Source organism: Rhinopithecus roxellana, chromosome 18 (genome assembly GCF_007565055.1).
Source record: "Rhinopithecus roxellana isolate Shanxi Qingling chromosome 18, ASM756505v1, whole genome shotgun sequence".
NCBI classification, from domain to species: domain Eukaryota; kingdom Metazoa; phylum Chordata; class Mammalia; order Primates; family Cercopithecidae; genus Rhinopithecus; species Rhinopithecus roxellana.
In genome coordinates this window covers 50,975,260-50,990,961 of record NC_044566.1, presented here as the reverse complement: position 1 = coordinate 50,990,961, position 15,702 = coordinate 50,975,260, and the positions used below count along the sequence as shown (strand labels likewise).

Below are 15,702 nucleotides of genomic sequence, written 5' to 3'. Positions count from 1 at the left end.
TTCTCCTCTTCACTTCTCTAAAATCTTTGTTTAAATATCCCCCTTTCAATTAGGCAATCCCTGCCTGCCTTATTTTAAATTGCAATCTTATTCCCTGTTGTTTCTCATCTTCTAATTTAAGATATAATTACTTATTTTGCTTACTGTCTATCTTCCTACATCAGAATGCAAGCTTTTGAGGACAAGAGTTTTTGGGTAATTTTGGTCACTGCAGTATCCCCAATAGGAGGCACATGATATATATTTGTTGAATGAATAATACGCTTAGTGTAGCACTTGGTATATACTAGATAGATAATAGGTATACAAAAACATTACGCTCCTTTCTATTGGTATTGTATAGATTAACTTAGACCTTTAGAATTCTCACTAATTGAAATGCAATCTGTCTTCTGATGTATATGTTTTGTTTGGAGTTATTTTTAGCCTGACTCCGGGCATCTGTGCTTGTCACTAATACAATCTTAGTGCACTAATCCATAGTAATGATGGATAGAACTTGAGCATCATTAGATACTGATGGATCTTACTGTATTCCATTTGGTGTATTTACACGGCTATCTCTACCAAAAAACATCATTCAGGTCTCAGATAAAATGTCATCTCCTAAAAGGTGATATCTCAGCACTCTTTTTAATACCATTTACCTTCTCAATTCCTCCTACCCCATTCCCATCACTCCCTTGGACATTACTCTGTTTCTATATGTAACAATTATCATTACCTGAAACTGGCATGTTCATTTGTTGGTTTACTTGTCTATCTCCCCAAAGTGAGTGGAAGCTTCATAACAAAGAATCATCTGACCTCAGATGTCAATAGTGTCGAGGTTGAAAAACCCTGACTTACCTGTTTCCAGATTTATAGGTCATGTTGAAGTCTCTAGAGAAAGCAAGATATTAGCCTGCCTTTGTGGTACTGATAAAATGCAACTCCTGACCCATCCCCTCCAGCTCCTCTCCTTGATCATCATGAAAGCACATCTTTTCAGTTAATAGGTTTCTAATCACCCTTGCCTTTCATGTAAGTCATTCTTCACATCATTGTAGCCTGGTGTGCATTACCTGCTGCTCATGGAGAACCACTTGACCTTTGAGAGGACTTCCCAGCGGTGCCACTGTCATAAATGGGTGCCAAACGCCACTGGCTGTTCTTGGGAAGATATCAAAAAGGTCCACAAAGAAGCCACTTTCCCCAGTCATATTCATAAAGTACAGGGAAGCAGGATTGCATGTAACCACATAGAGAGTATTTTGCTCATTTTCTGAAATGACAAAAAGGTGTTAATTTTGTGGCTGGCAACCAATTTTCTAATTGGCCAAGAGGTCTAATGAAAACTGAATCATGAATACACAGATGGAACACGGAGTTGGAACTCAGCAGATGATTTGTATCATGGGTTGATTAGGCTGAAAAGACCATGACAAGCAACTTAGTTTCGACCCTAAATGTAGATAGGGTCACAACTATCTATCTGAAAAAAATGGATTATCTATTTGTTCCCCAAAGAATGTCATAATATCTTGTGATAAAACCATTAAATATTAAACAATCCTAAATGTCAGGAAATTCTTCCCTGTATGACAGTAACATGCTTAGTGCTACAGTGAAGGTCTGTTCTCTTGTTGGTTCAGATGGACACCAGTTGGTCAACATCTTCTATCTGCTAATCTTGCATTTTCCAGACAGTTACTAGCTCTTTAAGATTTTCTTGCTGTAAATAAGTAATTCCATTTAAAAAATCTTAGCTCTATGGATCTTATTTTCCAAACTTTTGTTCATATTTGAGTATTTCTTACTGTAAGATCTCTGTCTTTTCAATCTGGGTACCTAAGTCCATTTCCTTCCATTTGAAGAAGTCAGTGCTTCTTCAAATTTCAAGTGCCTATGAATCACCTGGGGATCTAATAACACTGCAGACTTCAGGAGGTTTGGGGTGGGGTTTCAGATTCTGCCTTTCCAACAAACTCCCAGGAGAGGCTAATGCTGCTGGTTTGAGGTCCTCCCTTTTGAGGAGCCACACTCTGGACTAAGTTTCTCATAATCTCTAATGTGGGCACCGTTGAAGCAAGGGATTAAGCTACTTTTGCATAATAAACGGTATCAGCATCACCTATCACCCAGGTATCTATTTTACAGCGGTCATATTTTCCAAACCCCAAATTAAGACATGAGATACGACAATAAGATACGTCATTTAAATTTGGGACTACCTCACACCTGCAATCCCAGCACTTTGGGAGGCTGAGGTGGGTGGATCACGAGGTCAGGAGATAGAGACCATCCTGGCTAACACAGTGAAACCCCATCTCTACTAAAAATACAAAAAAATTAGCCGGGCGTGGTGGCGGGCACTTGTAGTCCCAGCTACTCAGGAGGTTGAGGCAGGAGAATGGCGTTAACCTGGGAGGTGGCGCTTGCAGTGAGCCGAGATTGCGCCACTGCACTCCAGCCTGGGCTACAGAGGCAGACTCTGTCTCAAAAAAAAAAAAAAAAAAAAAAAAATTGGGACTACCCTGAAAAATCTGGAACATGTGTGTGTCTGTATGTGTGCATGTGTACCATATCTATATATTATGTATAATGATATATTATACATATCACACATATTATATATAAAGATACAGTAAATTTAAATAAATAAGCTAACTGATAAGAAACACGAGTCAACAGAAGCACTGAAAAAGACATACTTCTTTAGTAGACGATGCAAACTGTAGATGTTACAGTGTCAATTATCAGAACCAAAGAATTTATAATTTATGGATCTTTTATAATGCTTCCATTATCAACACAAATAAGTTCTAGTCAACATTTATTGAGCACCTTCCTGCATAATATAGGGCACTGGGAATATAGTAAAAGTGTTAACAGAAATGTACTTAATAAACTCATTAACTATTTTCTCTTTTTGCAGGCATTAAATGCAGTTTAGTCTTTGTCTTAAACATACAGATACAAGATTGATATTTATCTTTTACCAAGTTTAAAAAACTGTATATTTTTAAAAGCACATATTTTTATTTAAAATGGCAGATTTGTAGAATAAACTATATCAATAGAACTTATAGGCAAAAAACAAGATACCAATTTTTGCCTCAACAATTCTCATCTTATCAAGTTAGAGACTCTCTCCCTTCCCCTAGCCACCACTTCTGTTTATATCACCTTAGTAACTGACAGCAGTTGAGGAACTTCTGCCAAAATGTACCCAGGGCCCACTGCATGAATCAGTAGGTAATGGCAACAGTCCAGAAGTGTGGATGCCAAAAATTCACATTCTTTATTTGCCATCCTTTACAATTAGAAGTTTAATGACTGCAAATCACTCCAGCCCTACTTTCATGGTTCATGTAATCACCAAACTGGAATCCCAGCCAAAAATCCCAATGTTTCTCCTTTTTATTTTTCCCTTCTATTTTTAGCACATGCCTGGGTGTGTTTAACTTTGTGCTACAATTGTAATGAGAAACAGACATATGCATACAAACTCAGCAGTGCTTATGTGGACTCCACAATAGCATTTTGTTAGGTTGTTAGAGGAAATTAGTTCTAAATTACATATAATTGCTATCCAATCCAAGAATGACAGACACCAAGTCTATCATAAACTTTTTTGATGTCTAGAGATTATTTTAATTCCTCTTTTAAAAAAACATATGCAGTAAGGAAAGATCAAAAGAATAAGCGGACATACCATGTGATGTAGCAATGTCACAGATTATATTCACTTCATTCAGCGGTATTCTCCAGGAGGCACATTCTTCAGTAAAGTTTAGGGATCTTTCTTCATGTCTTTCTATTGGATACTCCTGTATATTTATAAGTGCTGGACCCTATAATAAAGCAGTTATCTCAGTTAAGACATTTTGGTTGTCACCAAAATGTAGAAAAGCTAAAGTTCTTCCAAAATATAAACTTTAAATTCAAGTATTTAATATCCTGCTATCTCTTTTTTCAATGTATTGATAGGCTTAGTGCTCATAATAATAATAATCATACACTTGCATTTATAAATGCTTTCATATGTGCTATCTTATTTCTCACTTTTTCTTTTTACTCACAAAATATACCAGATGTAAAATCCTATAGCATTGCCATTTCCTCATTCCTTCCTAAGGTGACAGCCAGTTTTGAACTCCAAGTATCAGGACCCAGAGCTGTCCAAACCAGGAGAATAATTTGCAAATGAACGAGCCAGAGCCTGATACATTTCCATTGTGAAGAAGGATTTTTATGTCTTTACACAGAAATGTAATGGTTAAACTGGGTATTTTAAATTAAATGCAAAACATGTGGCATTTGAAATTTTTTAAAAAACCAAACTTACTGATAATCACTAGTGTTACTTACGAAAGAGTATTTCACACATGGTGATAATTATTCAATATAAATATAAGCAGAGTGCCTAATTTAATAATGTTAAGAATATTAGTTCTGGGTACTTAGATATGACTTCTTGAAAGAACACTAGAGATGTAAGCAAAATTCCAATGATTTGTATGCCCTACAGTCCTTAATCAAAAATATTTGGACTAGATATTGGCATCCATGTCCCCTGCCCACCACCCCTCTTCTATGTAGTCTATATCTCAGGGGCTAGGGGAGTAAGAAACTGCATTTCTCATACTCCCTTTAGAAAGGGTCCTGGTGGCCAGGCACAATGGCTCACGCCTGTAATCCCAGCACTTTGGGAGGCTGAGGCGGGTGGATCACAAGGTCAGGAGATCGAGACCACTCCGGCTAACATGGTGAAACCCCGTCTCTACTAAAAACACACAACATTAGCCGGGCGTGGTGGAGGGCGCCTGTAGTCCCAGCTACTCGGGAGGCTGAGGCAGGAGAATGGCGTGAATCCGGGAGGTGGAGCTTGCAGTGAGCCGGGATCACGCCACTGCACTCCAGCCTGGGTGACAGAACAAGACTCCGTCTCAAAAAAAAAAAAAAAAAAAAAAAAAACAATAATAATAAATACAAAGCGTTCTGGAAATGATTTAGGTTTTGCCAATTAAATGATTAAATGCACTTGAATGAGATCTGGAAGGCAGAAAAGAGGTAGTGGCCATCTTCCTGCAGTGATAGCAGACAAGGAGGCTCTGACAAAAATGAACAGTCAGATTAGCACATGTCTGGGTGTGTTTCCCTTTGTCTTACTGTAAGGGTTGACAAACTGTGGCCTGCAGGCCAGGTCTGACCCACAGCCTGTTTTTTTTGTAAATAAAATTTTAGTGAAACACAGCCACTTCCACTTGTTTATGTACTGCCAAGGCTGCTTTTGTACTATATGGCAGAGTTGAGTGGTTGCAACAGAATCTGTACGGTTACAAAGCCTAAAATATTGACTCTGTGGTCCTTTAGAGAAAATGTTTGCTGACGTTGCTCTACTGTGCTGCCCTCAGCAGCAGCGATGACAGCAGAAGCAGAAATACTGATCTTGAAATTACAAGTCCAGTGTTGCCCCTCAACTTCTGTTCCTGCTGCCCTTTCTAATGATTTTACAAGCATCTAATTTCTCACAGTAAATTCCTTTCTGCTTGAAATACCTAGAGGGACTTCTATTGCAACTAGTGACTGATAGTTCTTTCCTTTACTTTCACATGAAGACTGAACCTGGCAACAACGTGTGGCTAAAAAGAGACCAAAAATCAAAAAGCACAAAGTTTTAATCCTATTAGCATAAGACAAGTATCACAGAGCAACTTTCCTAGGAAAATATGTAACATACCAGACTTTCATCATCCAATTAGCTCTTTAGATATTCTAGCTAGCCTTTAGGAATTGTCTACTGAGAGGCCAGCCTGATTAGAAAGTTAGAGCAGAAGCTAAAATAACATCAGAACAAACCATTTCTGAGATTGTTTGGATTATCTCCAGGGAAGATACAGCAAAATTTATAAGGTTCAATATTTTAAGAGAAAATAATGATGATATTAACCTTTATGTCTATATGATGAGTTTCCACTGGACACAAGAGTTTTTGCATCCCACTTCTTGCCTGACCAATTGTCCAGTAGCCCATGAACGTCTGTTCTGGCAGAGGCAACCTGTTAAGGATGATTTGCAAAGTAAATATTTCTTATTGTATCCAAGTCATAGAAAAAAATAACAAGCCATCTATTACCAACCACACAAATAAATTTGAAGAACGCTTTACTTAGAAGTGAGTTATACTTCATTTCATTAAAAGACAGTGTATAAAATCATGTTTAAAATATACTTTAAGACAAAAAGGATCCCACATTTCAGAAACTCTGAAGGTAAGGCAAGGTCCTGTTTCTACCTTAATGACAAATATAATTGATTTACATACATACTCCTTTGAATTGCAGTAATTTAACATCTACACTTCTGATAGAGTATAGGAAAACTTTTTTTAAAAGATTGGAGCAATCTATCAATTTTCTCAGTCTATTTTTTTTTTTGAGACGGAGTTTCACTCTTGTTGCCCAGGCTGGAGTGCAATTGTGTGGTATCGGCTCACTGCAACCTCCGCCTCCTGGGTTCAAGCAATTCTTTTGTTTTAGCCTTCCTGAGTAGCTGGGATTACAGGCATGCGCCACCACGCCTGGCTAATTTTTTATTTTTATAGAGGTGGGGTTTCTCCATGTTGGTCAGGCTGATCTCGACCTCAGGTGATCTGCCTGCCTTGGCCTCCCAAAGTGCTGGGATTACAGGCATGAGCCACCGTGCCCAGACTATTCTTTTAAATTTGGAATCAAATAACCAAGAGTACACGATACTACTAGTCCCACTTTGTATGTTGTATATGGCAAGCTTCATAGACTTTATTTGGGCATCTTAATTTTTTTACTTTGAATTAAAACATAAAGTACATACTAAAATGTCCAGATAAATATGCCAGCTCTGCACGCATGTGTAACCAGTACCCAAAGAGGTAGAGCATTACTGGAATCCAGAGGCACCTGTGGGGCCACTTTCAGCACTAACCCACCAAGGGAGCTATATGCTGATTTCTAACGCCATCATTCTGTAATTTAGATTCCCTTTTATTTAAAATGACTTTCAAATAAGGTGATTTGCCAAAACCAACATGGCAATACTAAAGTATAAAACAGCAGATAATTTTTTTTAAGACTTCATTTTTTTCCTTTGAGACAGGTTCTCACTCTGTCACCCAGGCTGGAGGGCAGCAGTGCAATCACAGCTCACTGCATCCTTGAATTTCTGGACTCATGACCCTCCTACCTCATCCTCCTGAGTAGCAGGAACTATAGGCATGCAAAACTATGCGTGGCTAATTTTTGTATTTTTAATTTTCAGTACAAGTAGTAGAAGCAGGGTCTTGCTGTGTTGCCCAGGCTGGTCTCAAACTCCTGGACTCAAGTGATCCTCCTGCTTCAGCCTCCAAAAGTGCTGGGATTACAAGTGTGAGCCAAGTCTTCACTTTTTAATCATACTATCTTTTATTTGAGTCTTTAAAATAGGAACCATTGATTTGTCATTTAATGCATTAGAAATTTAGTGATTCAGAGTTAAAAGCTCTCTAAAAATAAAATGCACATGGTTACAAATTGAAATGTATCCTTGGAATGAGTTTGATGATCATTAAAAGAACACGTTTATATTTAGAAATTATTTTATTTGCAGTAAAAAAGTAGTCTGACATAATATTTCCATATGCTTAATAAGATCATGTAAGGCTAAGATTTTTTTTGCATAAAAAGCAAACATTCTAGTAGAATATGCTTTTCATCCCTTTTGAATGCTAATGTTTATCACAAGAGGAAAGAAAAAGAAACTAACACTGAAATTCTTCTAAATCATATGACATAAATGTCTCAAAAGCACACACACACACTTTTGAATCTATTGTCTAAAATATATTTTAAGTATCTGGACAATTATCTCAATTGGTGACCCACTTACTTCCATCTTTTCACCAGGAAAGAATGTGTGTGTGCAGAGGGTCAGGAGGAGGGTACTGAATTAGGGGAATAAAGGGGTCTTACAATTACTGTTTTCTTTCTTTTGAATGTAATAAAAATACATTTCTGTGTTAACAGGCCAGATCTTGAAAACATAGACTGGGATCTCTCTTTTAGTTTAGGGAATAAACTCTATTTTACACTTGCTTTCAGCAGTTAACCGAAGAAGAATTGGGGCTCCAAATGTAGAAACAGGAAAATAAAAGAAAGAGATACACTTAATAATCTGCCAGCATAGAAGACATAATGTAACAGACTGCAAGGGATTTGGGTTTTAGTTCCAGTTCTTTTATTAACCTACTATATAAACTTGGGAAGGGGAAAGTCCATCGTTTTCTCTAAGTATTAATTTCTTTCTTTTTTTGCCTTTTTGACTTTGCTTAATATTAATTTCTTCATTTGTGAAATGAAGGGAATGATCTGTAAAGTTCCTTACAGCTTGGGGAGTCTGTGATGATCAAGGAAGAGAGTAGAGAGAAGTGTCACTGGTAAGTTTTATAGTCTTGCATTGTCTTGATACTCTGAAGTGAAAATAAATAATCAGAATGAAAATATCTATACTTACCAACAGAACAGATCCCCTGATAGATACACATGCTTTAATAAAGCATATAAAAACAAACTCTGGATACATCCCAAATTGGTTCTTTGAAGACAACAGAAACAGTTTCACATCTTGAAATTTAATTTAATTCAGGGGAGATCATTAATTAAATGATCTTTGGTTGATACGTAGCCTAAAAAATTGATCTAATATATTCTTTCATAAATCTTACAAAACTATCATACAAATGTTTTAAAAAAAAAACCTTCATCCATTTGAGAAAAAGTAACTTTGCTCAACTTTCAGGTTTTACTGACAATGCCAGGCATGTTCATAAAATCTGGTTTGAACTTGCCAACTCATTCTAAATAACAGTCATGGAAATTATACGTTGCCTGGCTCTATATAAAAATAGCACTGGCTGTTTGGTTGGCAGGGTATGGGAAGGACCTTCAGGTACCCTATATAGAATCTATTCCAGAACCACATAACATGATGCTATTGGCAGTAATAACTAAACTGAAAGACACATAACACAGGGTGTCCTGGAGTTACACAATCAAACTGACACCATTCTGTCCCTTGGTAACATGGGATATTATTGTTTCTGGACTATTACTGTAGGCTCTAGGCTGGCCAAACTGAGGTAAATCCAAGCCCCTCATTTATTTTCTACTACTAAGACCTCCGAATAAGCTGTGGGAAAATTTGACCATTACTAACTTTCTCTCCCTTGGTAAGTTAGTAGTTAGGGGAAAGCGGAAGCATTATATTATATTTCGGTGCATGAGCAAGCTTTGAAATTTGAAACATAATCAACATTAATTTAGGGGAAACTCTAAATAACCAGTTAGCAAAAGCCCCTCTATTCTCTTAGTGAACTATGTCATCCAACTCTGACCAGACTTAAGTTTTAATATCTGATTTGATTAAAACAATAATGGCATTTTCCATGGCTTTAAGACTTTGTCACTTGTATTGTTTAACTTTGTTAAAGTCCCAGCTAGAATGATGTGTGAATTTGATTTCATGGGGAAGGAGGAGGAACTTAAGGCCCATAAATAGCACTGTTTTTTATCTTCAATGTCATTCATGAATTTATGTTTTTTTAAAACAGTGAAGTATTTTAGTTCCTATGTTTGGTGTTTCTTAATCCCTTGTGGAAATGATAATAAGGATCTGGAAGTAAAAGTTTGGACTAAAAGAAAGGTGAGTATCGCAATTATGACTCAGGTCAAATTATAGTACTTGAGCAAGTTACAGAAAGAACAAAAAAGGTTTTCTTTTGTTTTAAAACACACATACAATTCATAACATGATGCATATGGACACCAAAGTCAAGTACTATAGTCTGAATGACATGCAAGAGATTTGTCTAAGACTGCTTCCATAAATTGGTGAGCTGGGTTTTAAAGAGTATGTTCTGGCAAATTTCTGCCTTCTCTGAACATTTGCCAACACTATTTTTGGAATATGAAAGAAAACACATGAAAAAGATTTGGATCTTTCTAGGGGCATTATGCAATTGGAAGTTGTTGACATACCTATTATCAACAATTCCTAAAACATTTCCTTACCACAAGAACTACTAATTTTCATGGGAATAATGGAACCCTTCAGGGCTGTTCCACCAAATTTCAAAAATTCAACAATTACTACCATCTTTGAGAAGAAAAATAACAACTCCAATTTTAGCAGGCCTCACTCATTCCTGATGTTTTAAATCTAACTTCCGGCAAAAATTAAGTTGGGTTGTCCAACAAAGTTCACTGGAGCCTTTCATGGAATAGCCCTGACTAATAATTCTGACTTTGTGCTTATCCCTTCCTCTCAGTCTCAGCTACCTCAAACTCTTACTTGCTATTCCTGAACATGCTATGCATTTTCATGCTTCCAGGAGGCCATTACCTCCACTTAGAATTCCTTTCTGCTCCAGCCTCCTTGGTGAAATCCTTCTTATTCCCAAGTGCCAATTCAAATGTTACTCCCACTTGCATTACTCCCCACTCCTCTATATTCCTTTCTGGGAAAAATGAATTCCTTACACTTCTGGGTTTCCACATAAATTTATACATACAAAACTCCTAGAAACTCTTAGAATAAAGTTCTATGGAATCTGTAATTTTCACATTAGAGACCTGAGAGAGAAAAAAATTTAAAGAGCAGGTCAGAACTAAGAAATCCCTTAAAATATTTTCATATGTACTAAAAGAAAAAGCCAGCACATTACAGAGAGATAATACAAATGCCCCTTTACATACTTTAGTAACAATGGATACCATTATTAATTCCCAGTAATATGTTCCTTTATTTGCTAGAAACTTCAGAATGTCACTTCTCTACCGTCTCACAGGATGTTGGTAAGTCAATTTTGCTTTGCTACAAATGATGTATATGTGAGTATTTGTACATATTTTCCTTTTCTGTGCTTGGTTCTGCATTTAGAAATCAGGGCTTCCACTTCATAACTTAGACTTGTATACTTCTGCCACCGAGGTCCAGACACAGAAATGCAGAGTAATCTAGATTTATGAGATGGAAGATTTTGGGAAATTTGCTATTCTTGGCAAGCATTTCTCAAATATACTCCCCGATACCCAGAATGACACTGTAGTTTAGTGCTGTTGCCCAGCGTCACTCAGTGCCAATGCAGATGTTGTCAGCTTGCTCCACACATCTCTGGCTCTCTTCCTCCTCACAGAAGTTGCCAGACTACAGTTTTGGGGCCAGGGTTTCCTTTCCTTAATCTTTCTTCACGTTTCACTGAAAAAATGTCTTCTCTCTTTCTGCCATCTGCTTTATCAGCTGCATCTTAGTATTTTCTAATCTTATGTTCTTTCCTTTTCTAATCATCCACAACAAGATAACCGGGACTGAAACTCTCCCAGTTGTTGAAAACTTTCCCAGAGAAAAATTTCCTGTATTTCTCACAAGAAGGACTCACAGGATGAAAACTCTACTGTGAATATAGCACTTTGAATATAACATTGCATAATAAGGTTGGTAGTTTTACATGTTTTCCTTACTAGAGTGTTAATGCATCGAGAGTAAGCCTTACACCTTACTCATTTGGATCTCTAGTATTCAGAATCCATCAGTTCTGCCACCTAATCCTCTCTTGCTGTTGTACTTCTATTTCATTGCCACCGCCACAATGTGGGCCTCATTCTTCATCACCTGGGTTACTGCAACTGCTTTGCAACAGGTCTTCCTGCCTTTAGGTTCACCACCTTTCAGTTTATTACCTTTAGAAAACCAAAAAGGAGGAGTCTTTTTAAATTAGAAAGGTAACCATGTTGTTCTCTGATTGAAACTCTGATCTCTTTCTTTCAGCCTCACCACTCAGCATGCTCTCACTTAACCCCGAGTTAGTTGCCAAACAGTCTTTAGTTTCCAAAATGCACCATGTTTTCTTAAAATGTCTCCAGTGTTCTTCCCTTCTTTATTTGCCTGGAGAATACTTTAATGATTCAGCCTCTCTCTCTTCACTGACTCTTCCCTAGGGCAGATGGCTGCAATCCTGAGTCTTGGTTCCCTCTTGTGGGGCTCCAACTTCACATGAGTCACTCTGTCTCTCTCTTTTTTTTTTTTTTTAAGGAAACAGGGTCTAGCTATGTTGCCCAGCTGGAGTGCATTGGCTATTCACAGGTGCAATCATCGTGCTCCACAGCCTTGAACTTATGGGCTCAAGGAATCCTCCTGCCTCAGCCTCCTGAGTAGCTGGGACTACAGGCATGCACCACCACTCCTGGCTACAAGTCAGTCTTTCACTTGACAGCTTTCCCAGTTAATTGTGATGGCTTCGAAGGCAGATGATAAGTCTTCGTCACCTTTGTAATTCATACTCCCTATATGCTGTTTACCACTAAGTAAGTGTCTGGTAAATGAAAGAATGTTTGGTTATACTATAACTGCCAACATTTTGACCTACTTGTTTTTCATCTCAATGGCAATTTGCAAACTACTATGGTAAATTTTCGCTTTGCATTCTGATTACATGTCGGCCATCTCCTTCACTTACAAGCCTCAACGAATGATGCACTCTACTTTGCAGGTTTATTTAGAAATGATAGCTACAGGTGGGGATTGGTGATTTCTATTCAGCTAGGAGACAGGCTTTCATAAAACATCACTTTTAAATGCTTAAGGGATCAAGAATCATTCTGTGCTACTGCATGCATGAGAGAAAATTCACAGATCTTGAAAGTTTCTACGTAGATTTGATATTTTCTTATTTTTTGTATCCCCATAAATGAGCTAAAAGCAAATGGAATAGCTGTGAAGCTACTTCATAATATGGCAAGAGAATAGAAGGCAAAGACTATGACAATATAAAACTCATCATCACTCTTCTGCTTATGACACTTTTGAGGTGTCATTAAGTAGACCTTATCATTTTTGAAACTAACAGCTCTTTTCCGAAATGAAATTAAATAGTCATTCAGAGTGGAATTGTACACCTTAGAACTCCATGATCAACATCATGAACTTATTTGAAAAAAACTATGATTACAAAAGGAAAATTATGGCATATAATAGTTTGGGAAAATGAAAGAAAGGCACAAAACTTTAAACAAAGAATATTTTATGTTAGTATGATAAACAGTAAATTGATAATCATTCTGACTTTCAAAGAGAAATCTAATAAAATTATTCCAAAGACAGGCCCTGGCAGGGGGTGTTCTTTTTGATGCCTCTGATACTTTGAAGACTCCATAGTTGTTCTCTGTTAGAGAAGTAGCAGCTGCTATTGATGGCACAACTATGTAAACTTTTAAAGCAGAAAACCAATTCTAGGCAGATATCCTTTCAAGGACAAATTCAAAAGAGATGAAGCTTTCTGTCTGCAAATATGCACACCTGGCACTGCTCTGAAAAGATAAATACTAAGTACAATCCTGTAACACACACTGAAGTACACACAAATGAAAACACAATCTCAGCTACTTTAATCAGGGGTAATACTAAAATATCAATGGAATTGAGGGCAAAGAACTTGGGGGCACAGAGAATGAATATTTAAATATTTTATAGAATGTGTGTCTCCTGGAGAAGACAGGGAGAGAAAAACACATGAAGGTAACTTCAGAGGATAGAGACAATTTCTCTGTATGCTTATTCTTAAAATTACAACCATCTTTGAGAAGAGTCTATAAATTTGTGTTCCAAATCAAGAAGAAATGATGGCTAGTATACTTCTTATATATGGTGGTCATACAAAATTTTCTAAGGTTTTTATTTTTCTAAGTGAATCACCTTGTGTTTTATTTCTTGATCCACCATATGTCACAAGAAAAGAAAAATTAAATGAGAATGAAGAGGTCTCCAAAATGATCTCTGTTGTGCCAAAAGTCTCTATTTATCTGCTTTGTGGTTACTCTTCATTTTGAACTATGGCTAAAATCGAAGCATCTGAATCTGTTATAACTCCTTGAAGAATAAGAATTTGTATATTATATGTACATGACATCATGGTCAATGATGAGTTCCAAGTTGGTTACTTAAAATCCCAAAGTCCTTTTAAGCCAAAACTATTGATAATTTTCAGTATGTAAATAACTAAACTGATTTAGAAATTCCTGACCATCTACATATCAATCTGTTTATATCATCCTTAGAATTGGAATTAATATTACATATAGCCCAGCTCTACCCCTGCTTTCTAACCTCCAGCAAGCTATGTAAATTCTCTGTGCCTCAAATTCCTCATCTACAAGATGCAATAATATTATATATATGCCATTGGTCCACTGTGAGGATTATATAAATTTATGTAAAGAAAGTGCTTGGAAATATGTCTAGTACTTAGTTATCTATAAATGTTCCTACTACCATCATCAATATTATTGTACTACCATCATTATTACCATTATTATGAAATATAATCATAACATTGTTGTTGTTATAATTATATTTAGAAGTAGAGTATTTACATTTCATTGTTGATCTATGAAATGACAATTTTCCCATCTTAAGAACTGTAAAGTAAGAGTGACATACAAATTTAAGATAAAATAGTGTATAAGTTTCTTAAAATGGAAATTTGGTGAAAAAGACAGCATTTTTTTTTCTTTCTTTAAAACAAATGTTTTCCCGGTATAGCAGATTTCATAAATTATTCTGAAACACACTTTTTAATTTGGAAGTGCTAATGTGCTAGCAGTATGTTTATTCCCAAATAAAAGAAAGTTCAGACATAAAAGTCCACTTGAGGAAAAAACAGGCAAACTTTGCTTTAAAGTTTATATTTATAGTTGTCTATATTTAAGTATAGCAGATTATCTATGGCTTTGGTTGGATGTTTGGACCTAATTCTCTTAAAATATATATGTTACAAAGATATTTCCAATAATAACGTTTAAAATTCAAGAGTTTCAATTTTAACGTAAATCCTCCTATCTCTCCCTACAATACTGACAAAATGACATTAATACACGCAACACACACATACAACATCAATTGTCTTGTTTCTCTATAGGACAAATCCCATTTTGAGTGTGAGGATGATCATCTCTTCTTGATTCATAGATGGCATACAGTTGTTTCTCCACGGGACAAATGTCACAGAATTAAATTCAACCCCCATATAAAGCATACTATTCGTATTTTTAAAAATAATTTCTCCCAGTGTACTTCCTTATTTAGTTATGTTTACCTTCTCTTGGCATGTCCTTTCCCATATATTAGAAACTTAAAAGAGGAGCAATAACAAACCTCAGGAAGTACTAGTGAAAAGGGGCAAATGCACTTGGTAGGTGGGGTCTGGGTAGCCAATTCTGATACTGGTACTAAGGGAATATATTTGTAGATAAGGAAGAAGAGCTCCATTATTGCAGGATCGAGTAAAATAAAATAACCACCCAATAAGACTCAGTCTAAAAATACCAGGTTTAGCAAAAGTTTATTAAAGAAGACAAGTTAAATTCACCTTATCACATTGGGCTTTCAAAAAATGTGCAGAGACCTGTGACATAGATAACATCACTGCACTCTTTAGGAGAACAAAAGGGAAAGTGACAGCATCTCTCTTTTTGGGAATTTTGCAAAAGAACACAAAAATAACATCACCACTACTGAACAGACAAGTATATTCTGATTTCAGTTGAGGAAGAAGGTGCTATAGACAACTACACAAACAGTGGTTTAGTATTATCTCGGCCCATGTAAAAAAAATTCCCCCTTCTAAAACATCTGCCTTATATCTGTTTTTAG

General features: G+C 36.4%; 1 protein-coding gene across 4 annotated transcripts in view; it reads right to left on the bottom strand.

Annotated features, from left to right (window-relative positions):
• VWA8 (von Willebrand factor A domain containing 8) overlaps nt 1–15,702 on the bottom strand; it is a 382,692-nt gene that overhangs the window by 124,492 nt on the left and 242,498 nt on the right. For all 4 annotated transcript variants that reach the window (XM_010374503.2, XM_030922264.1, XM_010374504.2 and 1 more), the window contains 3 exons: nt 5,936–6,044; nt 3,698–3,836; nt 1,065–1,264 (listed from right to left, as the gene is read on the bottom strand). In XM_010374503.2, coding sequence (XP_010372805.1) covers nt 1,065–1,264; nt 3,698–3,836; nt 5,936–6,044 — 448 coding nt within the window. The remainder of the gene's footprint in view (nt 1–1,064; nt 1,265–3,697; nt 3,837–5,935; nt 6,045–15,702) is intronic.